At 52.1% G+C, this 27,844-nt stretch overlaps 13 protein-coding genes across 13 annotated transcripts; 9 read left to right on the top strand and 4 right to left on the bottom strand.

Moving 5' to 3' along the window:
• Positions 1-408: 408 nt before the first annotated feature.
• Positions 409-1,120, top strand: ACET3X_001241 (uncharacterized protein; the record flags this gene model as incomplete). Its single annotated transcript, XM_069446510.1, has 2 exons — positions 409-663; positions 719-1,120. 2 exons carry the CDS (start codon positions 409-411, stop codon positions 1,118-1,120), a joined length of 657 nt encoding a protein of 218 aa, XP_069311483.1.
• A 1,064-nt stretch (positions 1,121-2,184) lies between these two features.
• Positions 2,185-3,135, top strand: ACET3X_001240 (uncharacterized protein; the record flags this gene model as incomplete). Its single annotated transcript, XM_069446509.1, has 1 exon — positions 2,185-3,135. One exon carries the CDS (start codon positions 2,185-2,187, stop codon positions 3,133-3,135), a length of 951 nt encoding a protein of 316 aa, XP_069311482.1.
• A 588-nt stretch (positions 3,136-3,723) lies between these two features.
• On the bottom strand, positions 3,724-6,402 carry ACET3X_001239 (uncharacterized protein; the record flags this gene model as incomplete). Its single annotated transcript, XM_069446508.1, has 1 exon — positions 3,724-6,402. One exon carries the CDS (start codon positions 6,400-6,402, stop codon positions 3,724-3,726), a length of 2,679 nt encoding a protein of 892 aa, XP_069311481.1.
• Positions 6,403-8,523: 2,121 nt separating this feature from the next.
• ACET3X_001238 (uncharacterized protein) lies at positions 8,524-9,204 on the bottom strand (the record flags this gene model as incomplete). Its single annotated transcript, XM_069446507.1, has 3 exons — positions 8,524-8,562; positions 8,637-8,834; positions 8,890-9,204. 3 exons carry the CDS (start codon positions 9,202-9,204, stop codon positions 8,524-8,526), a joined length of 552 nt encoding a protein of 183 aa, XP_069311480.1.
• Positions 9,205-9,403: 199 nt separating this feature from the next.
• ACET3X_001237 (uncharacterized protein) lies at positions 9,404-10,118 on the top strand (the record flags this gene model as incomplete). The annotated part of the gene is made up of 4 exons (XM_069446506.1): positions 9,404-9,455; positions 9,533-9,585; positions 9,641-9,937; positions 9,996-10,118. The coding sequence occupies 4 exons, from the start codon at positions 9,404-9,406 to the stop codon at positions 10,116-10,118; spliced, it is 525 nt and encodes a 174-aa protein (XP_069311479.1).
• Positions 10,119-10,395: 277 nt separating this feature from the next.
• Positions 10,396-11,431, bottom strand: ACET3X_001236 (uncharacterized protein; the record flags this gene model as incomplete). The annotated part of the gene is made up of 3 exons (XM_069446505.1): positions 10,396-10,928; positions 11,009-11,314; positions 11,374-11,431. The coding sequence occupies 3 exons, from the start codon at positions 11,429-11,431 to the stop codon at positions 10,396-10,398; spliced, it is 897 nt and encodes a 298-aa protein (XP_069311478.1).
• A 1,025-nt stretch (positions 11,432-12,456) lies between these two features.
• Positions 12,457-13,514, top strand: ACET3X_001235 (uncharacterized protein; the record flags this gene model as incomplete). Its single annotated transcript, XM_069446504.1, has 3 exons — positions 12,457-12,561; positions 12,615-13,200; positions 13,258-13,514. 3 exons carry the CDS (start codon positions 12,457-12,459, stop codon positions 13,512-13,514), a joined length of 948 nt encoding a protein of 315 aa, XP_069311477.1.
• A 771-nt stretch (positions 13,515-14,285) lies between these two features.
• ACET3X_001234 (uncharacterized protein) lies at positions 14,286-15,528 on the top strand (the record flags this gene model as incomplete). Its single annotated transcript, XM_069446503.1, has 2 exons — positions 14,286-14,547; positions 14,609-15,528. 2 exons carry the CDS (start codon positions 14,286-14,288, stop codon positions 15,526-15,528), a joined length of 1,182 nt encoding a protein of 393 aa, XP_069311476.1.
• Positions 15,529-16,698: 1,170 nt separating this feature from the next.
• On the top strand, positions 16,699-17,161 carry ACET3X_001233 (uncharacterized protein; the record flags this gene model as incomplete). Its single annotated transcript, XM_069446502.1, has 4 exons — positions 16,699-16,723; positions 16,819-16,840; positions 16,893-17,066; positions 17,119-17,161. 4 exons carry the CDS (start codon positions 16,699-16,701, stop codon positions 17,159-17,161), a joined length of 264 nt encoding a protein of 87 aa, XP_069311475.1.
• Positions 17,162-17,891: 730 nt separating this feature from the next.
• ACET3X_001232 (uncharacterized protein) lies at positions 17,892-18,978 on the top strand (the record flags this gene model as incomplete). Its single annotated transcript, XM_069446501.1, has 4 exons — positions 17,892-17,894; positions 17,952-18,383; positions 18,438-18,558; positions 18,608-18,978. The coding sequence occupies 4 exons, from the start codon at positions 17,892-17,894 to the stop codon at positions 18,976-18,978; spliced, it is 927 nt and encodes a 308-aa protein (XP_069311474.1).
• Positions 18,979-19,266: 288 nt separating this feature from the next.
• On the top strand, positions 19,267-20,726 carry ACET3X_001231 (uncharacterized protein). The gene is made up of 2 exons (XM_069446499.1): positions 19,267-19,647; positions 19,701-20,726. The coding sequence occupies exons 1-2, from the start codon at positions 19,413-19,415 to the stop codon at positions 20,633-20,635; spliced, it is 1,170 nt and encodes a 389-aa protein (XP_069311473.1). The 5' UTR covers positions 19,267-19,412; the 3' UTR covers positions 20,636-20,726.
• Positions 20,727-21,352: 626 nt separating this feature from the next.
• On the top strand, positions 21,353-24,605 carry ACET3X_001230 (uncharacterized protein; the record flags this gene model as incomplete). Its single annotated transcript, XM_069446498.1, has 6 exons — positions 21,353-21,544; positions 21,666-22,175; positions 22,227-23,021; positions 23,447-23,528; positions 23,727-24,037; positions 24,189-24,605. The coding sequence occupies 6 exons, from the start codon at positions 21,353-21,355 to the stop codon at positions 24,603-24,605; spliced, it is 2,307 nt and encodes a 768-aa protein (XP_069311472.1).
• Positions 24,606-24,640: 35 nt separating this feature from the next.
• Positions 24,641-27,517, bottom strand: ACET3X_001229 (uncharacterized protein). Its single transcript, XM_069446497.1, has one exon. The coding sequence runs from the start codon at positions 27,124-27,126 to the stop codon at positions 24,769-24,771; it is 2,358 nt and encodes a 785-aa protein (XP_069311471.1). The 5' UTR covers positions 27,127-27,517; the 3' UTR covers positions 24,641-24,768.
• Between the last annotated feature and the right edge of the window lie 327 nt (positions 27,518-27,844).

Here is a 27,844-nt window from a genome sequence, read left to right as displayed (position 1 = left end):
AACCCAGGTCCCACCGATGGTCGCAGCGGCAAGACAGATTACCGTTCTTTCTTTGCTCTTGTTCGTCTATTTCGAGAGGCGAGCTGAAGATGGCTGCAGGGGGGTTGCACCAGGTGTTCTGTAGGCATGAAACCCGAATTGCGACCAAGTCGTTTTAAAGGCATGTGCCACCCCCAGAGTTGTTTCCCATCATCCCAGGCAAAAGGTTCTTTCAACGCCTCAGGTTATATCAGGCCTTCTGTGCTTGCTTGTTCTTTCGTTATCTCGTTAATCGTCCTTCATTTCCAAGAAAGAGAGGTGCTCCTGGTTGACACCAATCTAACGACCCGATTCTTATACCCTCATACCTTACGCTTTGCGTTTGTATGATACAACAAGAAACATCTTCGAAGCAAGACTACAATCAAGATGAAGATCAACCCCGCTCCTTTCCATTTGGCACAGGCCATCATCACCAGTCTCGTCGTCGTCTTCAGCATATGTATCCTTGGCACTTCGGCACACACTCTGGATGTCTTCAATAAGCAACATCTCACGAACCCTTGGTGGGCACCCATGTGGCCTCAGCATTTCGACGTCCAAGGCACAAAAGCGCTCATCGCGTCGTCCGTCGTGACGCTGGTACTCTGCGGTGCTTTCTTGATTGCATCATTTGTGCCTCAGGTGAGCAACAGTCCCAACATGATTGCGAGTAGAGCTGCATACTAACAGGCATCAGCTTGCCCTTCGCCAGAAATACACTCTCCGCGCCCTCCTCTCTCTCGCGACCCTCCTTCCTACTCTTCTTCTTACTCTGATTACGACAATCTGGGCACACATGCTCAACAACAACGCCCCAGAAGTGGATACCATCCAGACGTGGACTTGCAAGATGCAGGACTCGCAACCGCTTGCTCAGGATCTGCCTGGTGATATCGCCATGCCAGCTGGTATGGGAAACGGAGATTTCAAGACGCTTTGCGGGGCAAGCAAGTTCGCGCTTGTCGGGACGCTCATTGTGTTCTTGCTTGTAGGCGCAAGCATGGCTGTTACGATTGTTACTTGGATGGCGGACAAGTGGGCAGCTAGGCAACAGAGGAAGGAAGTTGAGATGGGCAACGTGCCTATGCCTACATCGTAAAGGCGAGGTCAAGGTGCGACAGGATGATCAAAGAAGCAAGCAAGCGCTTGACGGGACGTGGCAAGTCGAGAGATTTGATGCATTTGGGTTATGGGTCTCCATCAGCAAGCGTGTCCTAAAAGGGAAGGCGTACCGGTATAATGGTGTTTATACGTGACTATGAACAAGGGTGTTCCTTTCCATATATTATTAGGCAAATGAAGGCCTCTTCTGCGTGTAATTCGCACCTTCGTCATAGTTCGGATTGGAAAGATGCATTGTGCACTGGTACTGCGGGGAACTGGGTCCAGATCAGGATCGGCAGGTCCAATAGACGATCGCCCTGGAGTTGAGCAGAGGGTGCGTAAGCCTGCGTGAACGGGAACCAGGCATGCCGGCGTCGAGAGCGTAATCATGCTGAGCTGTATGCATGGCGCTGTTTGGACCTGGGAAGATGGCAATGCTTGCTGAAAAAGGTTGTCTGGAAAGTTGATCAAGACAGCAAGCAGGTGGTGTTGATGTTGTTGTTGCAGAGCAACGAGGGCAAGCGCGACAAGCAAATGTCTTTGTACCACCCAGACATTGATCATGAGACACTGCATGTAGCGGTTTCAGCGCAAGGTTGGAGACGACGCTGCATCTCAGACAATCGACAGCTTACATAGTGAGCAAAACGCAGTGGGGGAACGCGTGAATAAGCCGGTCAACGATCATCGTGTGGCTCTCTTGGTTCGGCCTGTCGCGTCACGACTCCTCATCTACATCAACTGCCGTCGTCCGCCCAGGCTCCTCGAGCATTTCCCTCTTTTTTTGCTTATTCCCGCCCTGTGTTTCCCATCGGCTCTGATCCAGAAAACGAAACCTACCCGCCGTTCCTCGTCAAGCACCTAGACTGATCACCCGTCCTGTCATCCCGGATCCTGGTCCGTCCTCAGCCCCCAAGGGCTCGAGCGTGCATTGAAGCGGCATCAGAAAGATCCCCTCTCCACCGCAGCGAGACTGCATAACTCTGCCTTGATCTGCCTGCCGACCTCGCCCCCCTCCCCTTCCCCCTCTCTCGCGCACTCACCCATTTCACACGCGCTATGCAAGCTCGCCACGCGCCGACAGAAGAACACCGCAGCAAGAGGAAGTTCCAACCCAGCATTACAAGCTATTTCGAGGTGCGGGACGACTTGGAGGATAACGACGATCTGCGGGGCCTAGATCCGACTACCCGACTGCGACGCCAAAACACGCGAGGCGCTGCGCAACAACAACAACAACAACAGCAGCAGCAGCACAGGGAGAAACTCGCTCCCGACGTTCCAGGACCAGTGCAAGCAGGCTTGCTGAGCGTCGGCATGAGAGTCAGAAAGAGTGTGCCCGAAGGCTACAAGACGCACAAGGTCTCTAACCTGCCCTCGGTCCAGAACACCATGCCGAGATCCACATTGGCCGTCAAGCCGCCGCGAGAAGCTGTGCCAGACCAAGTTCAGCACCAGCGAGAACTGCTGCCGTTTTGCGGTCTGCACAAGATTGGAGGATTTGCTGAACAACCGACAACAAACCCGCATCTCTACAACGCAAACACCACACCCTCACCACCCAACTACTTCCCTCTTCCTGCCGAAACCTTTACCCAGCCATTCTCTTCAACCGCCTCCACCGATAGCGGCTGCTCCACCACGTCGCAGCGCCCACACAACCCCTCGAAACGCTCATGGCAAGATGAAGACGAGGTCAGGCCGTTGGACACTAGCTTCTTCTTCGGCTCATCCTCGACAAAGGGCATGGGCATGGGCGTTGAGGTCGACGAAGTGCCTGTCAGTCCGCTGAGCGAGACTCCGCCTCCTGGACTGGGCATGCTGCCGCCGGTGAGGCAGTTTGCGCAACCCAAGTCGAGAAGAGCAGTACAAAGGACAGTTAGTGATGATGACATTGACATGAATTTTGGGGTTGCATCGCACATCGAGGCTAGGCTTAGCGCAGGCTGCGGAAGCGATTTTGAAGAGGCGGATTTTCTGTCCAACGAGGTGGATATGGGTGGCATTTGAACTCTCGCGGCCATTCCCTACCTACCCCGTCGTTATTCTAACGTTAGTTGGCCCTTTTGATTTTCGTTTCTTGTTGATACTCTCCTGTTGGTTGGTTATCGTCGCGCTCAACACTCTTGTTATGGATGGCGTGGAATGGTGTTTACTGGAAAAGGTTGTAAATGTCGGCGCGTATACCCGGTTCTCATTTGTCTTCCAATGATCGCTAATCTGCTCTTCCTATATGGTGTACTGCATAATCTTCAATTGACCTTGTTGTCACATGTTACCATATGATCGCTCGACCTAAGTTTTCCTCATGTATGACATCCACTGTCCGCGTTCGTCCTCGTCTACTCATTACCATCAATCTAGCCGCTCACCGATCCACTTGTGTAAGCACAGGGAAAACACCCTCATATGCCTTTCAGCTTTATGTGTGTAACACTCGGGAGGGCTGCAAGCTTGGGTGGCAGCTTCTCAATCATTACGATACGAAAAGCTCCTGGAGTCTGGAGATGCTGAGCTTGCTATTTAGAACCACAACTCCAACGTTATGCATGTAAAAACTTGGCCCCCTTTTTCTATCATACCAAGCATGTGATGCACTCAAGACGTCGACTTCGTAAGCAAGAAGCCGACGTTGCATTCCGATTCTTTTAGAACATCAAGGAACACATCATCATCCACCGCCACCGCCATGTCGTCAACGACCCCTTCCTCTTCATTCTCGCCTCCCTCATTCTTTGCCATTCCCTTGAGTATCTTGGTGTCAATATGTCGGTATTCCATCAACATTTTGAGCTTGGGAAGTTTCGCCGCGCGCCGGGCTTTGATCTTCGCTTCCTGTTCCTCAATATTGACCTGGCTTGCTTTTGTAAGGGAGGGGTAGGAATCTTCCTCCGAGTCATCGATGTTGTCTTCCGCAGCCACGTCCTGTTCCTCGGCTTTAATTTCCGGTGAGCCCTTGCAATCACACGCACAACCGAGTATGTCATGTGTCTGGCAGCCTTCACGCTCATCGAGCCGGAAGAGGTCGCGAAGTTCTTCCTGCGAGAAGGAGGATGCAGAGGCTTTGTTGTCCACAACAGCATTTGCAAGGCCCATCTTCATGACTTGGCGCTGGTAGATTTTTTCGTCTAGACCACCTTGAATGAGGAGTCTGTATACCTTGCAAGGTCGTTTTTGGCCGTCACGATGGATACGCGCCATAGCTTGCAGATCTGTAGCGGGGTTCCAGTCGATATCAAAAAGCACGATGCGCGATGCACCAATAAGATTGAGACCCACGCCACCAGATTTGGCAGATAGAAGGAAGGCAAAGGATGCAGTCTTTGGGGTCTTGTTGAACTTCTCCACAAGAGCTTGGCGTTTGGAAGCTGGGGTACTACCGTCCAGGCGAAGGTAAGTGTACGACAACGAAACGAGAAGTCGTTCAATCATGTCCAGTGTGGTAGTGTAGTTCGAAACGATGACAATCTTCTCTTCTGTAGTGGTATAGATTCGATGAACCAGGCTGTCGAGCAGACGCAGCTTCGCACTCGAAGCACTTGAGCTGAGGATCTTGCTCGGGATAAGAGGCAGAAGCGACTGTAGCATTTCCGATGGCGTGTCGTCATTATCCTTTGACGATTTGAGCAAGGAAGGGCTATTGCAGACCTTCTTGAGCACATTGATGAGCTGCAGTGCAATATCGGTACTTCCTAGTGCAAGTCTGAATGTTGGTGAGCCCAGTATTGCACGATATGCCTCTGCCTGCCCTTTGGTCGGCCTGCAGAAGACAATGTGTTCAGTCTGGGGTGGAAGGTACTTGGAAAGCACCTCTGCTGTCCGTCGGATCATGAATTGACTAGTGAGAGATACGAGCTCCTTCCATCGTGCCTCTCCTTTTTCGAGCTCTGCTTCACTCGCCCCTGGCTGGCGGCTGCGCATGATGGGCATTTCGAATGAACGCTTGAAAGCCGTTCGTTGCCCCAGCAGTCCAGGGTTGACAAAGTCAATAGCGGTGTAGAACTCACCCAGGTCGTTTTGTAAAGGCGTGCCTGATAGTATGATCCGCCGCTCAGTATTGAGGGACTGGATTGCAAGCATGGCTTTGTTGTTGGCGGTTTTCAACCTATGGCCCTCATCTGCAATCACGATATCAACACCACTGCCTTTCTTCAGATCATCTTGCACGATGCGCAACATCTCGTATCCGACGATCATGATGTTGTAAGCTTTGCCCAGTGTGAAGTTGGTGATCTTCTTGTTCTTTCCGTCTAGCACGAACACACCAACTCTCTCGTTGCCCAGCCACTTTCGAAACTCGCGCTTCCAATTGTCGACCAGACCAGCAGGGCATACAATGAGGGCCTTGGTGATGACTGGTGAGGTATCGTATATCGGATTTTGTTTCATCAGCGTCCAGAGCAAGGTGATGGTCTGCAGTGTCTTGCCTAAACCCATCTCATCAGCCATGATGGCTCCTTCACCCTCACATCGCATGCCCATTACACATTCGTATAGAAACTGCACACCCTCGCGTTGATGTTCACGAAGATGCTTGCTGAGGACCGGATCGACAACAACGTCAACAATTTGCTTTCCGGTTGGACACGACTTGGGCCGCTTCATCACGAGGGCATTAGGCGCATTGGGGTCGTGACGCGGCTGTGGAATCGACGGATTTCGTTGAGGCATGACAGTGTTTGACAATAGAGGAGCCTTGAATTGTTGCTTGCGTTGGACCGATGGCTTGTAGTCCGGTACGTCCTCCCCGTCACCAGTAACGTTGTTCTTCTTGCTTGCTTTTGTCTTGGCTGATGAGTGAGGCTTGTATCCTGTTTCGGTGCGCTTCGACTGGTCTGAAGACGCAGCTGCAGCAGTCCCGAGGAACATGCGCCCAGCGAGGTAGTCCGCCTTGTCGATGGAGCCTTCAATCTCGATCTCTTTCCCACCGACGGATAGCGCCGAGCCTGGAAGCAGCGGCCGGTTGCATGCTCCCTTGCCCAGCTCTTTTCCCGTATCGCTATCCGTGAGCGTGGCAAAACCACCCGTCACAGCGAGCACTCCATCACCGTCCCACGTTTTGTTCTTCTTGGTTGTGTATTTCCGCCACAAGACCGTGTAGTAGTTTCCATCGAGACCCGGGGGCAGGAATTGTGCTGGCGCGGGGTTGTTCAGCGTGTTGAGAGGCTGTCGATTGCCAAAGGAAAGCGCGTTGGACGAAATTCTCCGTTTCTTGCTCGGTGGCTCGCCAGTCTCTGATCGAGGGCGAGCGAGGGTAAGCGGCCTGAAAGGCTTCATTTGTTCGCTTCTTGGACGTGGAGTGGCATGTCGTCAAGCCAGGCGACGAGACTTGACAGTGAAGACTTTGGGAGCGACGCGCCACAGCGCTAAGGCGCGTGGTCACGTGACTTCAGCATCACTCGAGTTTCCCATTACAGTAACACCATTATTGTTCCATCGAGAAAAACTGTACATGATGCATGACCAAGTCCTCTATGAGTTGTACCCAAGCCAGAGCCTACCCCAGAGGTGTGCATTTGTTGCTTCTCCATCCAACTTTCAGCACAGGTAGTCGTGCTTGCCTATAGTGCACGCTTTGTGACAACGAATTCATCAACAGTAGAGCTTTTTTGTAGAGATTGTTCCTTCAATCCGAAAGCGACGCATTGAATGAGAGGCGTATGCTATGAGATAGAAATACCCATTGTGCTTATTCCAAAAACTTCTGATACTACTGTAATCACTCTCCGAGAATGCTTACTTCAACATCCAGTCCAGGCACTCCAAAATCTTTTCACTGTCGATAGTTCTATGATCCAGGCCGGCGTGTTCCCTAAAGTCAATATTGCGCCTATGACGATTAGCAGTCTCGGCAGTCTTTTTTGCAGCGTCGAACGACACATTGGTGTCTACGGTCCCATGATACCATCTTATAAGGTTGGCGTCCATGTTTTCCAAATCAAACCTGGTTGTTGGTATGCAGAGTCAGTACAAAGGATTCCTATACGGTTCTTATGGTGACAGTACTAACCCCCATGGTCGTAATTCGAGCTTCCAATCATTGTTGTATCCCTTAAGGCCTTGCCTTGCCGCTTCTTGCCAGTTTGCCCTAGCTCGCAGAATTCTTCTCTCATTGCCTTTGGCGCTCACAATGTCTCTCTGGAGCAAGCCATTAAAATTGCCGCCAGGCGGATACAGGAAAGGCGCTTTGGCCCGGAGCCAAATAATCAGCCTCGATTTCAAGGCCACTTCTGTGCTTGCAAAGTCGGGATGACTGACGCCGCACATGATAGATGTCTTGCATAACCTGCTCTTCGGGAAATGGAATGCTGCCGCTAACGCATATAGTCCTCCCCCGCTCGTACCAAACACCTTGAAATCTTGGATACCATGGTAATCGAGCAGGTGCTAGACGTCTTGCATAAAGCCCAAGACCCCTCTATCATGTAGCGTAGAGTGACCATAGCCCGGACGGTCAATAGAAATGATGCGGACGCCATGGCTTTCAGCAAAAGAATGCACGTCCGCCCATCCTAGTCGACTACCAGGAGTGCCATGAAATAGGACCCAGCATTGTCCTACTTCTTTCAGACGACCAAGTCTTGCGTAACTCAGCTGAGCTCCTGAGGGTAAAGTGATTATTTGGCTATCTCCGGGCCAAAGCAAATCGTTTAGGACCTTGTTCTGGGAACCGCGCTGACAACGTTCCTTTGTGCTTCTCTGATCAGAGTGGCCGGAAACGGATGACTGAACGACAAGGCCGACTTTCTTGACTACGGGCGGTTTAACGCGAAGGTGTGCTGCTTTGATAGGCGATTTGTCTGTATTCTTCGTACGCACCTTGGGCTTGGAGATTGGTGCTGGTAAGCGAGAAGCGCTTGTTTCGCGTGTTGGACTTGTCTGAGGTTTCTTCCCCACGACTGATGCTTGTCGAAGCTGTACATAGCATCCCCGGACAATGTTGTAACTGGGACTGGATCGAGGTCGGGTCGCCATCGTCACTCTCACGCAGGCGGGAGCATTTCCGAAACTTGTCCTTATTATTGTAGTAGGTCGACCACCCCGCGCCCTAGCCGATAGACATTAGCCAAGGGGGCTATCAGAACGACTAGGTTAGAAAGCTTGCGAAAGCCAGACCTAAATAGAGGTTGTTGTCGAATTACATGTATGCAAGGGGAGCTGTGCCACATGTACTTCTAGTCCTGATGCGGCAAGCGTACAAACACAGGCATGGTCAGTTTCCGCGGAGCAGTGGTATTGATCGATCGCATCCCTAAACGTAGCAAGTATTGGCAATCAAAGTGAACTGAGAAGGCCAGGTACGGTATCTGACAGACGTCACAATCGTCAAAGGGTCTGCTCTACTGTGTGGCATTCAGGCGCAGATATGGGCAAATCAAATGCTACGAATCATCGTGTTCAATCTTGAGCCGCACTTGAGAATTCTACCTCGTAGTACTAAGCGACTGTCAGCGTGTAGTCGACATTTCAAAGTGCATTCGGCGCCAGACTTTCAAGAAGGCCACACTTACCTCCGTTACGTTCTTTGCCAACTTGGTGTCCCTCAACTTTGACTTTGCGTTTGGTATCGACCAGTTGTTGACTCCCCACCACCATCTCCGTATCCGCGCACCAACGCCGTGTCCACTGAACTTGGCCGATCGGTTCCAATGCCGCCAGCCATTGAGTACCAGAGTCCACAGCACGCCTTGGGCAAAGCACATGATGACCTGTGCTGTTGGTTAGCTAGAGGTTCGCCAGTCTCGGGTCTCGTTGCAGCCGCACCTGATCCCGCAGTGTGATCCATAACACGCCCTGCCACCCCTCTGCTTGCTCGATGCTCTTGAGATAACTTTGTTCAAAGCGCAGGTCTGGCAGCGGAGGCATCGTCTTCTGTCGCGGGACGGGGTCTAGCACGCTGAGGGGGATCTCATCTTCGCCGACTTCGGAGCTGTCGGGGTCTGGGTGGTGATTGAGGGTAACGGGCTGCTTCTTGGATGCGGCCGTCGATGGGTTCGCGTCGTGCCGTATCGAAGGGTGTCGGTTGATGGACGCGCCTTGGAGCACGGAGCCAATCTCGGTGGGGATATCTGGCTCCATGGTGGCTACTATGTTGCTATGTCGCAGCCCTCGACACGAGTGTTGGAGGCAGATGCGCCAGGGTGAATGCACACAGCCTTGGCGATTGACGTCGGGGGGAAGCGGTGCCTGCCTCTAGCGCAGCAGCCCCACGACCTTGAGCCACAGCCAACATCCTCCTCCACCACGACGCAATTCTTAGCCTAGACCAACCGCCAAAATGGGTAACCAACAGTCCGGGCTGCTCGACAACATAGCCTCCGGGTCCAACTGTACGTAGGCGGCCAGGGCCATGGCGTGCTCGCCAGTGCGCCGGCGGGGCTGAGAAATGCTTGCTAACAGCTCACAGTCGACCGCGAGGAGGTTGACCGCCTAAGGAAGCGGTTTATGAAGCTGGACAAGGTGCGCGACCCAGACTGTCTCGCCACCTCGGCACGCTTGGCTAATTCCAGCCCAGGACAACTCTGGCACCATTGAGCGCGACGAATTCCTGGCCCTCCCCCAGATCTCTTCCAACCCTCTCGCAACACGCATGATTGCCATCTTCGACGAGGACGGTGGCGGCGACGTCGACTTCCAGGAATTCGTGTCTGGTCTCTCGGCGTTCAGCAGCAAGGGCAACAAGGAGGAGAAGCTGCGCTTTGCCTTCCGCGTATACGACATTGACCGCGACGGCTACATCAGCAACGGCGAGCTCTTTATAGTACTGAAGATGATGGTTGGAAGCAACCTAAAGGACCAGCAGCTGCAACAGGTACGTACAGTGGGGAGCGTTGGCAGCTACACGGCGCACGCGTCTAACATGCACGCAGATTGTCGACAAGACCATCATGGAGGCCGACCTAGACCGCGACGGCAAGATCAGCTTCGAGGAGTTCACCAAGATGGTGGAGAACACCGACGTCTCTATGAGCATGACCCTCGACCAATTCTAAGCGCTTTCTCTATTACACACGCAACGGCATCTCCAGACACGAGGGTTTCCTTGGCGAGGCGTTCATGGTGTTGCGGGCACACTCAGGAACAGGCTCGACAGTATTTGATATTCTTCAATTCAACCCCCGGAATCTTCCGTCACACCTGTTGCACAAATTTGGATATTGACGCGAGTTACGAACCCATGTACTGCTGATTGCATGCACAGGACACCAATGTTGCAATCGTAGCACACATCTCCTTACATCCCCACAGAGGGACGCCTCTTGTTCAGTTCTACAAATACCTCTTTCCAATGTACCCCGTACCAAAACTCAGACCAAGACCGGGCATTCCACATGCTGCATATACCACAATGAAAAAGTGGATGCCAGCCGCAACACAGAGTCCAGCCCCCTCCCAGCTTCCGGCTTGAATCGTCACCTCGCCCTCTCCACCACCAACCGCATGATGTCCTAGCAGAATTCCTATCTCGTGCAACGCTTTCGCACTAGACATGGCACACAATGCTCCAGCAACCCCAAGCGCTGCACTGACTCCTAAAAGGAACTTGGAAATCTTTTCGTTACGGCCACCTCGTTCCCGGAAGACGAAGTAATATATCAGAGACACAAGGTAGAGGGATGACGCGAGTGCAGGGAGAGGGTACAGAGCGGATCTCTGGAGGGCCAGGGCCGAGGAAAGGATGGGATGCGTCATCGGTATACTGGAAAGACCCGGTGGTGTATCACCTGGGAAGCATTCCAACGGCGCAGGAGTCGGCTTGTCGTCGGGCGTTGTGACATTTGGTGGGAAGGATGCACAAAGGCCTGCGGTGTGTCAGCCACTCTCTGGTCAATGTCGGCAGCAATGTCTGCGCTTAGAGTGCCAAACCAAGGCAAAGACGTACCAAAATACCCTATTCTCACTTCAACTGATTGCTGTCCAGCAGTCCCGTTCTGCGATATCATGACCCAATATAGATTTTCGATTCCCACGCCCTTGCTTATGCAGCCGAGGAGGACGAAGAGGTAAACGATGAGAGAAACAAAGGTAAGGAGGCAGACAAAGAAGGTCTTGTTGAGGATCCTGTCCTTCAAGAAGGCGGTCAAGAGAAAGGGCAGCATGTTAACTGTGGTAGAGATTCGTGTTTGCTGAATTGAGGTATGAAGACGCAATGGCCTTGAGGGTTTAGATGCTAGACTGTGAGAGTTGACTGGTACGAGTAAGTGGAAGGTGACCTGGTTAGTTGGTATTTATGGGTAACGCGCATACAGGTTTCTCGGTGACAACTCAACTTCAAGAGATCAACGTGAAGTTCTGGTTGTGACATTGTCGCTTTGAATGACATGGAGAAAGTGACTTTGGAGCAACATTTGGCTCCCACACGTCGGCGATTTACCTGTTCCTCGAACCCAATTGACGGCCATGGCGCGCGGCAGATGTACTTACTCACGCGATCAAGCACATGAATGGAAATCCTCTCTTCCATTCCAATCTCGCGTGCGCGCGCTCTAGGTCTTCTTCTTAAGTCTGTCTATTGCATACATTGCGTTGAGTATATTCTGATCAGATGTTTTTCAGCCTAACACGCGCAGCCTGTGAGGCATAATCAATCGGATTTTTCAGCAGCTTTACAGTATTGGTAGGGCCTTCGCAACATAGATATGACAAATCTGATTATCTTGAAGAAACTTGGATGCATCACGAGCAGCGTGGGCGTGAAGGATTGCGCTGCATGAAGCATGGCAGTTTGTCATCAATACCCAAAGCCAGGACGTAATGGAAAAAAACTATTTGGCTGAATGCCTGAGCACTGGTCGATCCAAAAGTTGACGGTATAATATGGGCGATCCGCGGACTCCGGTCTCAGACCATAGCCGCAAAGAGCCAGGTAGTAAGATGCACCAAGCGCCTCCTCGAAACTGACACCCTTACTTTACGCACTTTCAGAATGTCCGTATGTCCGCCATGACAGAGCAATCTACCTGCTAGTACTCGTCTCAACCATTTTCATGGTCTGTGGATCTGATGTCATGCATTTCAGCTGATGCGCCAAGTTCTTAGGCCCCGCTTCCAACCCCATGCTGACGAAGGGCGCAGCTTCCATCACCGTCTACGAGTAACTTTGTGCCGCCATGCCAAGATACTTGGAGATTAATCTGCAATACTCGTAGATTCAGCGATGAAGCTTTCAACCGGATTTTGTCCACCAGCTGATCATATAAGTATAGCTGTGATGTGCTCAGACGGCCAGAAATTACTTCACGTTTGTTCAAGTATTGTCGTCAACCACTGCCTCTTCTGTTAGCCTACAGCAAGCTGTATCCATAACAAACATCCGATCAATACCCAGAAATGGTCACTGTAGCAGTTGCTGGAGGTACCGGTGGCGTGGGCCGCACGATCGTTGAAGAACTCGTACATCAGGGCAAACACCAAGTTTTGATCTTGAGCCGAAAGGTACAAACACGGAAATGTACCCATCTCATGGAAGAGTTGCTGAAAATGTTTAGGCCAACAAGATACCAGGACTTGAGTCAGTAGGAGTAATCGAAGCAGACTACGGGGATGTAGCGTCTGTCAAAGAGTCTCTCAAGAAACACAACGTCGATGTTGTCATATCTGCACTGGCACTTTTCACTGAAGAGAGCGCGAGAGCTCAGATGAATCTCATCCAAGCCGCAATCGATTCTGGCTCAGTGAAGCGCTTTATGCCCAGCGAGTACGGGATCAACTACTCACACCCAGGACTGCTCGAATTCCACCCAGCAGGGAAGTGGTGGTTGGATGCTGCCGATCTGCTCCGCGGCTCTCACCTCGATTTCACGCGTGTCATGTTCGGCTGGTTCTCAGATTACTTTGGCATGCCGCATTGCAAAAGTAATATGAAGCCCTTTAAATATGCCTTGGACTTTGACAATCGGAAAGCGGCACTGCCAGGCGACGGCGAGGCGTCAGTCACGTTCTTGCATTCGACAGATGTTGCAAAGTATATTGCTGCTTTACTGGACGAGGAGAAGAGGTGGCCCGAGTTCAGCGCTTTTGCTAGCGACAAGTTGACGTGGAACAAACTCGTAGGAATCGCGGAGAGGGTTACAGGTAAGTCGGCAACCATCTCATGGATGTTGAGCGCAATGCTGATAGTTGGAATCGTAGGCGTGAAATGGGAAGTCATCTATGATCCCATCGACAAACTACAGCATGGTCAAGCGACGCTGCTCGAGCAACCGGAGGGCTCTTATAAACTTCCCGAAGATGCTATTCGGAACATGGTGGCTGAGTATGGTGTCATGGCCGTCAAGGGATTTATGGATGTCACAGGAGAGGGATTGAGAAACGATGACTTCCCAGAGGTACATCCGATCACGGTAGAGGCTTTGATGGAAAAGGCCTGGGGAAGCAAACGATCGTAGCACTGTGGTACGAGCTAAGGCGTAGTTAAAATAAAATAATGGACGCGTAAAAGAAGGCTCGTTTTACTTGGTGCCTGAATCGAAATCCAAGCTTCAACAAGAACTTTGACGAAGCTTGCGACGACTTGTATACGCACATCTTCGTGACCACTGTAACGGCAGCCAATAGGATAGTTTTGATTACAGCTAGTTCGAGGTTCTTCCGAGGCTAACTTCGGCGCTTCCCGCCTGAGCGCGGTCCTTGCGCCAAATTGTCCGCTCGCTCGTTTCAACGCTGCTAGGCGTACGTACGCCGCCAGGCCAACTTCACATGGGTAAAACCGCGATGTACGCGATGACGAATGCCACTAGTATGATTGGATCTGAAGTGCTGTGTTCCAGACCCGTCAGCCCGGTGGTGAAGCTACACTAGGGTCAAGTCTTCCTACACGTCCACGCTGGGAAACCTCGAAAAGTCTTTCTGGGCCATAGCGAGGCTTAGGGTCTTTGGACGCCGCGTCACGTATCGTGACGAAGCCTTCCCACCCGTGCCCATGCGTTCATGGCAAGTATCTCCATCAGGAAATGACAGCATCGTTTATGGCAAGTGCCTCCAAAAGGAAACGATAGCAGGACGGGAGAAAGGAATGTATAAAGACCGAGGTTCAAAGAAATATAATGTTTTCCATCACTACCATTTGACATCTTCTACCGACTGCATAAGATCCTTGTACTTTGCATTGCTCACTTTACTCCATCTAACTGATCTTTTTCCGGAAGTGACATTCCAACATGGTCAATCTCGCCTCCATCTTCACCAGTGCTGCTGCAGCCACATCTCTCATTAGCACTATAGCTGCTCATCCTGGCGAAAAGCATGATCACATCAAGATCAAGCGTGAGATCGATGCTCGTGGTCTCCGCGCAGCAGCAGCAAAACGCTCCTTGGCCGAATGTCAAGACACTCTCAAGCACCGTAGCTTGATGCGCCGTGCAGAGGCACGTCGTGCAAACACTCTGGATGCTCTTCGCGAGAAGCGTGGTATTACTGCGAGTACGTCCTCTGTCAATAGAACCCTCACATACTCATAGACGTTGCTGACATTGACCCACAGAGTCCAAAAAGTACCGTCGCGACCTGGCCCTCCTACAGGAGTTCGAAAACGTCAATCATAATATGACGGGCGTGATAGATTACACACCCAATACTCTCGCCAGTGAGATATTTGCTGCAAACACCTCCTGCATCCTCTCTCCCGAAGTCACCGACGGCCCCTATTATGTCACTGGCGAGATGATCCGCAAGAACGTTGTCGAGAACCAAACGGGCATCGATCTCTACCTCGAAGTCCAATACGTCGACGTAAGCACCTGTGAGCCTGTCCCACAGCTATACGTCGACGTGTGGAACTGCAACTCCACCGGCTACTACAGCGGTGTCGAGTCCGGCCAAGGCGGCCTTAACACTACTTTCCTCCGCGGAGTCCAAGAGACTGATGCGGATGGCGTCGTAGCCTTTGAAACCCTGTTTCCAGGTCACTACGAAGGTCGCGCAACACATACCCATCTCCTCGTCAAGACCAATGTGACTGTTCGCTCTAATGGCACCACGGGCTCTGATGGTGCCGTAACACATATTGGCCAGCTCTTTTGGCCCGAAGACCTCAAGTCTGCTGTCGAAGCTACGGAACCTTATGCTTCCAACACCCAGGCATATACTACCAACGATGAGGATATGTGGTCTATTGTCCAGACTGACAATGACTTCGACCCCTTCCCAGAGTACGTGTATCTTGGGGATGATGTGGAAGACGGCTTGATGGCTTGGATCCAGATCGGTATAAACTCTACAGCTGACTATACCGATGACGAGTACTATGCTGTTGCTGCGGACTACCAGGCCGGTGGTGGTGTTGCAAACGAGAACGCTATGGGCGTGGGTGGTGAAGGCGGTGCGGGAGGCAATGGAACCATGCCGAGCGGAACTATGCCTTCGGGTGCTATTCCCTCTGGCGCAGCTCCAACAGATGTGTAGACGTTCTTGTACGATAGATCGTGGTTGATGAGACTTTCGCTTTTATGGTAGGCAGTAGTTTTTGTGCAGCCAACACGGTTTCCGACAAGCTGTTTTATCAATTCAACTTTATTGTCTTCATTACTCATCCTCGTTGATCGCTTCTTTAAAACAGTTCGTCCCAGCGAGACCTTTCTTGTAAACGTGGCGTCTGTTGTTACTTTCGCCAAAAGGCTAGCCTTATACCCATAAAAGATTGAACTTCTGGACCAAATATCCAGAGGAAAGGGCAAGCATTTACCCCTTTTTCATTTCTACTACCCCATTGATACGAGTCGAATTGTCTCTCCTGTTCGCCTCTAGTCATTCAGTCGTCATCTCCCAGTCTGCTTCCAAGTCGTCTCCTGCGAGCGAGAGGGCACAAACTTCTTCGTCTAGCATGTTCTTATCATTTTAAAGTTGTATTGTGATCGTAGCAGGACAAGTGTACTCGTGCGCTTTTTCTCGGCTTGTTGTTGAAAGGCCTTGCAGAAAGCCTCGCAATGCGCATTCAAATCAAGCCATGTTTTCAAAGTGGTCACGCCCCACAAAAGACTCAATCTTACTCTACCAGCATTTCTTTCGGGATCGGCGTCTTGAATAGGATTTGCCGCAGCGATGACTGGTCAACGAGCCTGCGGATGCTCAATGTGCGAGCCCAGGACCATCGTGGCTGCGGAGAGCAGCGCTAGTCCAGGCGTACTCGAGCAACGTAGCTCATAATGGCTGTGGCGTGAATGGGTAGGGAACTGATGATCTTACAAAGCGCACTGCGTGTGGTACGAGCCTGGCAGCAAGGCAGAAGACGATGGGGCGCAGACCAAATGCGCGCCTAAGAGCCAAGGAGCGTTTGTCGATCCCTGGATATTCAAAGCAATCGTTCGCTTGAATCTACGCTTTGCCGTTCCAAGTTGACCGGATCTGCACGGCAATACAGGCTGTGAAACACCATCCAGCAAATCTTGCGTAGTTATATGCAGCCTTCAGCACACCGGTCGCGGCGTTTTCGTACCCCGCCCGGCTGACAAGAGGCTTGTCCCAATCACATCTTCACAGCCTCCCTCGATAGTGAGAGCCGAGCCTACGAGTACAGACAATAACATTGCCAAAGCCGATGTTATTCAGAGGGTGTTGTTCGCACGCGATCGGATAATGTCGTCGATATCCATTCCTAGCTGTACTCCAAAAGATATACAAGCTATAGCAGTAGCGACGTCTGTCAGCCGAAACATCTCCAGCGAAATGCAGTCCAAATCAACGGACCTGTGGCAGATAAGGTCTATAATCTTAGTTTGTAAGTTGAAGCCCCACTCCAACTGACAGAGCACGCCCCTAACAGATACAAGCAAGACACTGGTTGTGTCTTCAGACCGCGAGTGCGGCTGGCGTACACAGATAGTGTCATTTGGGAACCAATCAGCACTACCGAGTAGATGCATAGCGAAGATGCTGAACGAGAGCAAAGCACTCAAGATTCCATCTTCATTGAAGTGTCTGGGAAGTTTACTGTACAATCCCCAGTAAGCAACATTCATCGCGACTTGATACAGAGTGGTTTCTGATGGTCAGCAGAAAAGGGCTTCGGATGCGACTTTTCTCCAAGGTCGAAACTTGACTCTCAACTCCAACACGAGTGACACTTACCATATGGTTCGAGCCATATTCCGACCCACCTTTTAAGTAACTTGATCACTCAGAATATCGTAGGCCGACTGGACCTTGTAGTTTACAGCAGTTCTTCGTTTACAACAAGGCTACATCAGATCGAATTCACCTTCCGCCCACCTATGATTATGTCGATCTCGCTCGCTACTCGCAAGAAGGAAAAGAATACTTCGCCGTATGTCGCTTCTACGCCGTCCGGGATAGTCGGTTCGATCCTCTATTTGGTGCTGGCTCGATCAACGCCTAGCTGAACGGACAAGGGCATACGCAAGACACGGCAATCTGATCTGCGTGCGACGCATACCTTCTTACCGCTGCAGACCCCAGTAGGCTGTGGCATTGAGCGTATGTGCTGTCAGCTTAGGATCGCACCCTTCAGAAAGTCTTTTGTCGTTATTGGACGCCAGTAGCAGCGCGAACTTGCGTTTCTTTTGGGATGCATTTACGGCTGCAGGTCGCTTCGCGATGGCGAATCAGTGATTGCGATGTTGCATGCGTTGCTGCGAACCTGTCACCGGACCAACCGCAATTACGGTCGACTCGTAATGAACACTGCGCCCCAGAGACGCTTCGGTTGGGTTCAGTTGGATATAAGTGCTTGGTCGCACCCTTTAAGCTGTCAGCACCATTTCTGGTATTTGTTCTCTTTGGATAGAACTACAATCCACATACTAGACGCCATGGTAACTCTTCCTCTTCTTCCTCTATGCGATGAGTGACCAAGCTTAAGTGTAATACAGGCTGAAGCAGTAGCTGTTGTCGCCGCGATCCAAGCTACCACTCAACTCATAGAGCAAGCCTTCCGAATCTTCGACCGTCTTCGCAAGGCAGACGCGCGTCAGAAAGGTCTTGCTGACGTCCTGGCTCGACATCGTAGCGAACTCGAAAGCATCAAGGCAATCATCGGCATTATAGATGATGAGGAAGATCTGAAGATTCCCACTATCGCCGCAGAGCTGCGGCGAATGGAGACGGTTCAGAACAAGCTAGCCAAACTGCTTGAGACTCTGGATCCTAAGAAGACGAGTACAATCAATCAGTTTGCACGCCAGCTGGTGGACGGCTCGGCAAACGAGAAGAAGCTGAGTGCCGTAATGGACGAGTTGCTCCAAGTGAAAGCCATGCTTGTCTTGCAGATTCAAGTCGCCCACGTCGAAGTGATACGCACAATGGTAAGAAGTCGGGTGTGCCAGTTGGATGTGAGACATATACTGACCACACTGCAGGGGAAAGAAGCTGTGGTCAATGCGGAAGCTATACGGCGAATCGATGAGTTTCTAAGAGAACACGTAGATGACTGCAAGGGCCTCCCAATTGCACGGTTGCTGAAAGGCCGACGTCCATCAAGTGAGTGCTCCCATGACCCCGCTGTGCTGAGCCCAACTGACGAAGGTAGATGATGGCTTTGTGCCACTGACTCTTGCGGACCTCAAGGCTCTCAATAAGAATGGTGATGGTGACGGCGAAGACAGTGGAGACGAAACGCTCGTTGACGAGTCGGAAACACGACGACGACAAGAAGTTGCCGTCAAAAGCGAGCGCACCATTATAAACAACACATCGCGCAACCAGGCTCTCCAGATCAATGCTGCGCTCCAAGAGGACATTTGGAAAGATGTAGGCCGTCTCAGGATCCAGGACAATTTGGCCGAGGACCAGAGTCTGCAAGTCAACTACGCCATTTCCAAAGACATGCTGGCCATGTTCCTTGCGCGACAGGACCGGATCATAGCAGCGCCGCGACAGGAACAAGCAAGGGCGCGCTAAGAACGCGTCGTCAGGGCGTAGATGGGGCGGAGGCCCAACTCGTTGGCAGAGTGAAGCGTGTTGACAATGAATGAGTATGTTCGCGTGGTGTTGCGAGTCGTTCCCTAAATGTGAAGAATCGATGCGTGCGTGAAAGAAGGTATGAAATGGCAGCGGCCCAGGCCGTGATGCGACTTGTAGGCGTGTGGGGCTTCCGTTGCTCTTGCTCCGTCCGGCGTATCGGTCCAACGTTGATCCGAGAAGCTTCCAGCGGCGGCCGTGACGGCGTCAACATACAAGCCAAAGCCGCCCAAAGCCCACACCATCACCATCTCACCCACCCCCTTTGGCTCGACCCTCTCTGTCGCCCTTCACTCCACACCACTCGGCAGATTCCACTTCTGCTCCAGTCAACCACAGCAGCCCACAGACGCCCGCCGGCGCCCGCCACAGCCATGGCGCTCGACACCTTCTTCCACAACAAGATCGAGACGATGAAGCTCGAGATTATACAGGGACAGGCCAAGCTACGACGACTCGAAGCCCAGCGCAACGACTACAACTCAAGAGTGCGGTTACTGCGGGAAGAGCTCGGCCTTTTGCAGCAGCCGGGGTCCTATGTCGGCGAGGTGGTAAAGGTCATGGGCACCAAGAAGGTGCTTGTCAAGGTCCACCCCGAAGGCAAATACGGTATGTCTTTTCTTGGTCAGAGATAGAGCCGCGACTCCAACTAACCGGGCCAGTCGTCGATGTCGCCGACAGCGTCGACATCAGCAAACTCACGGCCGGCAAGCGCGTCACCCTGCTCAGCGACTCGTACAAGCTTGAGAAGCTGCTGCCCTCGTCCGTCGATCCCCTCGTCTCCCTCATGATGGTCGAGAAGGTGCCCGACAGCACATACGACATGATTGGTGGCCTGGACCAGCAGATCAAGGAGATCAAGGAAGTTATTGAGCTGGGTCTGCAACATCCCGAACTCTTCGAATCTCTCGGTATCGCTCAGCCAAAGGGTGTTCTGCTATACGGCCCACCCGGTACAGGAAAGACACTGCTTGCGCGTGCCGTCGCCCACCACGCCGACTGCAAGTTCATCCGCGTGTCGGGTAGCGAGCTGGTGCAAAAGTACATTGGTGAAGGCAGTCGCATGGTCCGAGAGCTCTTCGTCATGGCACGAGAACACGCACCCAGCATCATCTTCATGGACGAAATCGACAGCATTGGGTCAAGTCGAGTCGAGGGAAGCTCGGGCGGTGATTCCGAGGTGCAGCGCACCATGTTGGAGCTGCTGAACCAGCTCGACGGTTTCGAGCCGACCAAGAACATCAAGATCATCATGGCAACCAACCGATTGGACATTCTAGACCCTGCCCTTCTCCGACCCGGACGTATCGACCGAAAGATCGAGTTCCCACCACCAACTGTCGAAGCGCGTGCAGACATTCTGCGCATTCACTCTAGAAGCATGAACCTGACGCGTGGCATCAACCTAACAAAGGTTGCGGAGAAGATGAACGGATGTTCAGGAGCCGAGTTGAAGGGTGTGTGCACCGAAGCGGGCATGTACGCACTGAGGGAGCGAAGAGTGCACGTAACGCAAGAGGACTTTGACCTGGCCACTGCAAAGGTGCTAAACAAGCACGACGACAAGGCGACCAGTTTGAGCAAGCTGTGGAAGTAGACCACGTCCCGCCGACTTGCTCTGCGCTGGTTTGCATCATGCATTGCTGGTACTTACATCAAGATTATGCACACCAAACATGACGTCTCAGACTCTTGGTATAAATAAATAATGACTACCAAACTCCAGCCTTGTTCCTCCCGGTTCACGTGGATCCCGTGTTGTCAGCTTGGGCGTGCCGGCGCGTCATACTAGCGCGGAGTTCCTCCGCTGCCGGATCTACGTTTCCCACTCCCACACCACCTTGCATGCACCGCAGATCTTGACCCTCCACCCGTAGTTCATCGCACAGTATAACACACCTGCCTCTTGTGTAGATCTAGACTACGGCCTGTCTTCTCGAATCACCCGCGGAATCTGACAACAGGCATGTACCTAGGTAGTCCAACCGTGGCGTTCCCCAGGAAATACCCCGCGCATGGTGATGCTACTTGCCCACATGCTTGGAATTGCGTAAACGGGAAGGCTGATTGCGCGAGAAGGAACACTGAGAGTCGTCACACTAAACATGCAGTCACCCAACCACTGTTCAATCATACACCATTCCCGTTGAAGATGTTGCATTCACTAGGTCTCCTAGCGTCCCTGATGCTCGCTGCGCTCGCCACCAATTCGCTTGTATTAACCTAGCCGTCTGCGTTTGATCTGATTTACTTTGACCTCTCTTCTCGCTCACTTGTTGCGCTCACGATCGGCTCCAGAGAACAAAAAGAAACAATGGCCGCCTCATCTGGTAAGGTCGATGAAACTCACAGTACCAAGGAGCCTTCGGCACAAACTGTTGCAAGAGATGGAGAAGCGCCCGTATCCGTCCTAGAAGACGGGTCGTTGGATCCAGTGTACGAAGCGAAGGCGAAGATGCTGAACAAAGCAATCCAGGACATAGGTATGGGAAGGTATCAGTGGCAGGTAAGTGTTAATTTCGGCGGCGCTCGCTTGTGTCGCATCAACACGCCATACACTAAAAAGCCCTGTGAATGTCCACACGTTCTTTGAAATCGCCAACTTCTGATTATCTAACGACCTACAGCTCTTTATCGTCATCGGCTTCGGATGGGCCATGGACAATCTATGGCCTATCGTAACTTCACTAATCTTCACACCTGTGAGCAACGAGTTCAGCCCTACAAGGCCACCTCTCCTGTCTCTATCCCAAAACATTGGACTCCTCTTCGGTGCAGTGTTTTGGGGTTTCGGATGTGACATCTTCGGTAGGCGATGGGCTTTTAATCTCACCATTGGCATCACAGCCGTATTCGGTATGATAGCGGCGAGCAGTCCAAACTTTGCTGCCATTGGCACTTTCGCTGCTTTGTGGTCTATTGGCGTAGGTGGAAATCTGCCTGTAGACTCTGCCATCTTCCTAGAATTTCTCCCTGGATCACACCAGTACTTGTTGACAATTCTGTCGATATACTGGGCGCTCGCGCAAGTCTTTGCTACCCTTGTAGCATGGCCGTTGCTCGGAAACCTTACATGTCAACAGACGGATACGACTTGCACAAGAGGAGAAAACATGGGGTGGCGATACTTTATGATTGTTAGTACTATGTCACACGGTCTTGAACGTAATCGCTAATCCATCTTCAAGGTAATGGGAGGTGTTGCTCTTATAATGTTCGTTGGACGCTTTGTCTTCTTCACAATCTTCGAGTCGCCCAAATTCCTCATGGGCAAAGGCAATGACTCGGAAGCTGTCCGCATTGTTCATGAGGTTGCTCGTCGCAACGGCAAAACGTCGTCTCTGACTGTCGAGGAACTGACGGCTTGCAATAACCATGCGCTGCCTGATGCCGCTCAGCAATCCAGTACTGCCACCACAGCGATCAGGCGCAACCTCCAGAAGCTGGACAGCTCTCACGTCAAGGCTCTTTTCGCCACAAAGAAACTAGCCTTTTCAACTAGCACAATCACCTTGGTCTGGGCATTTATCGGACTCGGTTACCCGCTTTACAACGCATACCTACCCTACATTCAAGCCACACGTGGCGCCGACTTTGGCGATGGTTCAACCTATATCACCTATCGCAACAGTCTCATCATCGCCGTCCTAGGAGTCCCAGGCTGTATCATTGGTGGTCTGCTCATTGAGGCGCCTTATGTGGGCCGCAAAGGTACCCTAGCCTTGTCTACAGTACTTACTGGTGTATTCCTGCTATGTTCTACAACGGCAGTCGACTCCAACAGCCTCCTCGGATGGAACTGTGCCTACAACTTCATGAGCAATATCATGTACGCAGTCTTGTACGCATACACGCCTGAAATCTTCCCAACAAAGGATCGCGGTACAGGGAATGCCATTACAGCCAGCGCGAACAGAGTTTTTGGAATCATGGCGCCCATTGTTGCCATGTTCGCGGATTTGGAGACTAGCGCCCCGGTTTATGTGAGTGGGGCGTTGTTCATTGCTGCGGGGCTGTTGGTGTTGCTGATGCCTTTTGAGAGTAGAGGAAAGGCGAGTATGTAGACGTCAAGTCATGGAGAGAGTTTTGGATGTGTGACGTGTATCGAGCGAAATTGTTCCCGTATTCTGTATAAATTTAGAAGCTCCGGTCGGGTGTCATTTTGCGGTACCGTGAAAGACTTCAGATATGCACTAGATTAGGCCAACAAGCCGATGCTTCAAGCTTTGAATTGCTCGAATGTACTCTGTTAATCATTTGAATGAATTACTGTATGCTTGCTTCAAATGCTCATGCCGTTCAAGTTGCCCTATAGTTCCAAGGTTATCTACGAACTACTCAAATGATAAGGAGATGACTAATATGACGTATGCCCCTCCAACACGAGCATAACTTTTCCAGTATCCAGCTCGTAGCTCCAAACACCCAACCAATAGTCGAAATGAGCCAATCAAAGGAAATGGTTGTTATTCTCACGGGTGCATCGAGAGGTATGTGCGTGCGTCTAACACGCCCATAGCATCTGTTTCCAACCCAGCCAAAGCATCCACAGTCGATATCCCTTTTCGTCTTCTGAAACACAATAGCAGTGCAAGAGTTGGCGCGTTTCAACTAGTTTTCCGCATACATCGAAAAGAAGCTATCATGACAGACTGTGTGGTTCGTCTTTTACTAACATCTCCAATCAGGGATCGGTCAAGCGATTGCCCATCACCTCCTCTCCCGCAACCACAAGCTGGTTCTCGTCTCACGAACCCAGTCGTCTCTCGACGCTCTGCAATCTCAATATGGTGCTGACAAAGTAGCTGTCCTCGCTGGGGACATGTCCGATGCCTCGCTACCCGGGCAAGCTGTAGCTTTGGCACACGAGAAATGGGGACGTCTCGACTCGCTGATTATCAACCATGGGTCTTTGGACCCAGTGAAGAAGGTGGCTGATACCAGTGTTGAGGAGTGGAAGAAGGGATTCGATGTCAACGTTTTCAGTGCTCTTAGCTTGGTAAGTACCTATCTCGTCTTGGTTCCGTTTGATTGTCCAATCAGTTGTTCATCGCCCAGTTCAAGTGTAATAACAGATATGCCTGCCACGAGAATGCTCCATCTCCTCTGATTGATCCAAAATCCCATCTGACCATCCCGACCTCTACTAGATTCAAGCCTCCCTCCCTAGCCTGCGCAAGACCCAGGGCCGCATCATCCTAACCTCTAGCGGCGCCGCAACCTCCGCTTACCAAGGCTGGGGCTGCTATGGCGCCGGCAAAGCGGTCTTGAACCACCTAGCCCTTACCCTCTCAGTCGAAGAACCTTCTGTCACAACAATCTCTATCAGACCAGGCGTCGTGGACACGGAGATGCAGCGTGAGATTCGAGAAGTGCATCATGAGCGAATGAGCGAAAAGGACAGAGAGAAGTTTAGTGGACTGAAGAGCGGTGGAGGGCTTTTGAAGCCAGAGCAACCGGGTCATGTCATTGCGAGACTGGCCGTTGGAGGCAGCGAGGTCAAGAGTTTCAACGGCAAATTCTTGAGCTGGAACGATGAGAGCTTGGAAAAGTTTCAAGAGGATTGAGATAAGATGATTATTAAGTCAGATCATTTCATGGTCGTTATCATAAGGAAGCATCTATCTACATGTACGCCGTGATCATAGTGGCCAAGGGTCGTCTGTAGCAAGTATCTCAAACTCAAACCTACGCCTGTACACCTCGTAAGCTCAAAAGCCTTGTATCCGTTCATTTAGCTGGGCGTCCAGCCAGTGTGTCGATGTCGATAGGCTTGGCCGGGGCCTGAGGCCTACCGGAAAGCGTGTCGACTGTCTCCTTGAGAGCCATCCAGAACTCATGCTTGGGGCGGCGACGGTGCCATTCAGTCTCCCTCTTCTCCACAGTCTCCATCGGAGAGAAGAGTAGCTTGCTGCCCTTGATTCCGATAACGCTGATTGACATGGAGTCGTCCTCTATCTCCTCTGGACTTAGACCAGCAAAGCTCTCCAGATGTTGCATAGCCTTGATAGCGAATCTGACAGCCCTGACACGGTCCATGGGTGATGGGATAGTACCTTGCTGGAAGTGGCCAGGCACACCGTGACGAGATTCAAACTTGCCTTTGCCGGCCTCCGCGATCATTTGAGCAATCATCTGCACGGAGTAGGTCTTGGACGCCTTCTCGTTGACCAAAATCACCTTACCAGACCTGCTGATACCCTTGTCCTTGGCAAAGACGTCGCGGAGGTGGTCGATATCACGGTCGAGCATTTTAAGACTAATGCCATCTTCAGGAGTGTATACGGCCAGAGCTCCGATACTGAGACCGGCGACTGTTGCGATGTAGCCCGACTCACCACCTTGGGTCTCGATGACGAAGACGCGGCGACGCGACGCAGATGCTGATTGGCGGCAGGCATCGGAGTATTGGATAAGCGCGTTCAAGCAAGTGTCTGAGCCGATAGAATACTCTGTTCCTGGGACGTTGTTTGAAATGGTGGCAGGGATGATGACCATGGGAATCTTGAACGATTTGTAGTACTCCCGTGCTTTCCTCAGTTCCGAAACGGCTGTGAATGCTTCGAAGCCACCAACGACGAACAAGGACTGGATGTTGAACTTCTTGAAGACGAACGCAACTGTCTCGAGATCCTCACTAGGGAGCCCGCGGTTGGTTCCAATCTCAGATCCACCCTTGGATGCCCAGGTCTCAGCATCAATCCACTTGATGTCTCGCACCGCACCCACGGGCTCATCAGAGTGGTGGCGGATTATGCCAGGGAAACCGTTGTGGAGCGCAACTGGTGTGTGGCCGCGAGCAAGGCAGTGCGCAACAGCAGCTCGTGTCGCAGCGTTCATGCCTCCGGCTGGGGCACCTACGTGGATGATACCGACGCGCATGCGCTTGTTCTCTGGTAGTAGAAGGTCTGGCTGACCTTGCGCTGTGGTGATTTGGTAGGCTTGATACTGTTGCTCGAACTCAGTATCGCGGAGCTGCATGGCCCTCTGGAAGTCCTTCTTCTCGATAGCTACAGCAACCTCCTTGGTCTGAGCGACAGCTTCAAGGAGTGGCCGTCGGACGATCTTGTTCTCTTGCATGCAGATGACTGGGCTGGGGGTATCAGGGGTAGCTTCCAACACTGCCTTGACAGCTTCAGCGCCCTGGAGTGTCGCAAGCATACGGTCGTAGGCGCATGGTGTACCTCCACGCTGGACGTGTCCAAGCGTAGTCACTCGCGTGTCGAGCTTGGCTTCGTTTGCAAGAATGTCCTTGACCTGCTGTGATGTGATTTTGTTGAGGTTGCGATCAATGGCTCCCTCGGCAACGACGACAATGGTCTTTCGCTTGCCCATTTCTCTCTGCTTCTTGATTTGTTTGCACATCTGTTCCGGCCAGCCTTCGCTGGGTGGGTTTTCTGGTGTGAAGACAAAGTCGGCGCCTGTTGCAACACCTGCGCTGAGCGCGAGCCAGCCACAGTGCCGGCCCATGACTTCGATGACGAAAGCACGCTGGTGACTGACGGCAGTGGTGTCGACCGAGTCGATGGCTTCGCAGATACGGCCGAGAGAGGTGTAGCAGCCGATGGTAGCGTCGGTCATGGAAAGGTCGTTGTCGATGGAACCGACCAGTCCGACAATGTTCAGGTGCTTGAAGGGCTCGACCTGCTCCTGTGTGAGTTGCTTCTCTTGCACCAGCTCGGTCAGCAGCTCCGGCCACTCAGCACGGAACTTGTCGGCACCTGTGAGGGAACCATCACCGCCGCAGATGATCAGCGCGTCGATACCCTTGACGATCATGTTCTTTGCAGCCGTCCGGCGGCCTTCTCGTTGCATGAACTCCATGCATCGTGCTGTGCCAATGAGCGTGCCGCCCTCGGATAGGAAGCCTCTGACGTCGTCCCAGTGCATCTCCTTGATCATGTCTCCGCCCTTGACCAGACCGTCGTAGCCCTCATATATGGCGAATGCCTCGCAATTGTTGTGGATGGCCATGCGTACTACAGCGCGCACTGCTCCGTTCATGCCAGGCGCATCTCCTCCGCTCGTCATGACTCCGATGCGCCTCTTCTTGCCCTCGAGGGGCGGTGGGATCTCGGTGGGGGCCATAGTGTGAGATCGGGTGGTGTTGGATAGGGTATTGGGCGGAGTGGAAGGTGCAGATTAAGGTTGGGGGTGGTGGAAGGTGAGGCTCGAGGTGTTGGCAGCTGAGCTGAATGCGAAGGTCCGAAAAGATATTTGGCCGTGGGTCAATATGAGGTCAATGTGGATTCACCTGTCTAGTTGAAAAGTTAAGACGCCGAGAGAAGCGGGTCCCTGTGTGTTGGGAAGTTTCAATGGTTGACGGCGGAGGGAGGGGTAGCTCTGCCGAATCCTGAGTGTTGATTTGTGAGTGTCAGAATTAGTACGACTAGCTAACTATTAGGTGGAGTGATGGTGAGATTCCTGTATCAAAGGCGCCGGGTGTATGTGTTACTCAAACTGGTGATAAGGTGATGGGGCTCCGAGCAGGGGTGTTCGCCCATATGACGTGGGAGCTCCAGAAGAAAATAGCTCCCCAGCCCGCCAAGTGGGGTCACACCACTCGCCGATCCTCAGCCCGAGCCTGGAAGCATCGCCAACCACGGCCGTCGGCACGTTCCCAGAATCGGACGACTTGATTGTTGCCCTGATCTGCAAGACTTGCATGCCAACAAATGACAACGTAGGGAGACATCGTCTGTGTCACCGTGGCCGTGCCGTCGTTGTACCATCTTCATCTTGGCCATCACATCACCCCACGCCGCCTCTCGCGGCGAGAGCATTCTGATCATCATCACTGAGATAC

This window comes from Alternaria dauci, chromosome 1 (genome assembly GCF_042100115.1).
Source record: "Alternaria dauci strain A2016 chromosome 1, whole genome shotgun sequence".
NCBI classification, from domain to species: Eukaryota; Fungi; Ascomycota; class Dothideomycetes; order Pleosporales; family Pleosporaceae; genus Alternaria; species Alternaria dauci.
Note: the sequence above shows the minus strand (reverse complement) of the source record. Positions and strands in the feature narration are given on the sequence as shown.

Coding starts and splice junctions, on each gene's coding strand:
- ACET3X_001231 (XM_069446499.1), top strand. CDS start 19,413: ATGGCGCTCGACACCTTCTTCCACAACAAGATCGAGACGATGAAGCTC. Junction 19,648..19,700: donor CCACCCCGAAGGCAAATACG/GTATGTCTTTTC, acceptor TAACCGGGCCAG/TCGTCGATGTCGCCGACAGC.
- ACET3X_001229 (XM_069446497.1), bottom strand. CDS start 27,126: ATGGCCCCCACCGAGATCCCACCGCCCCTCGAGGGCAAGAAGAGGCGC.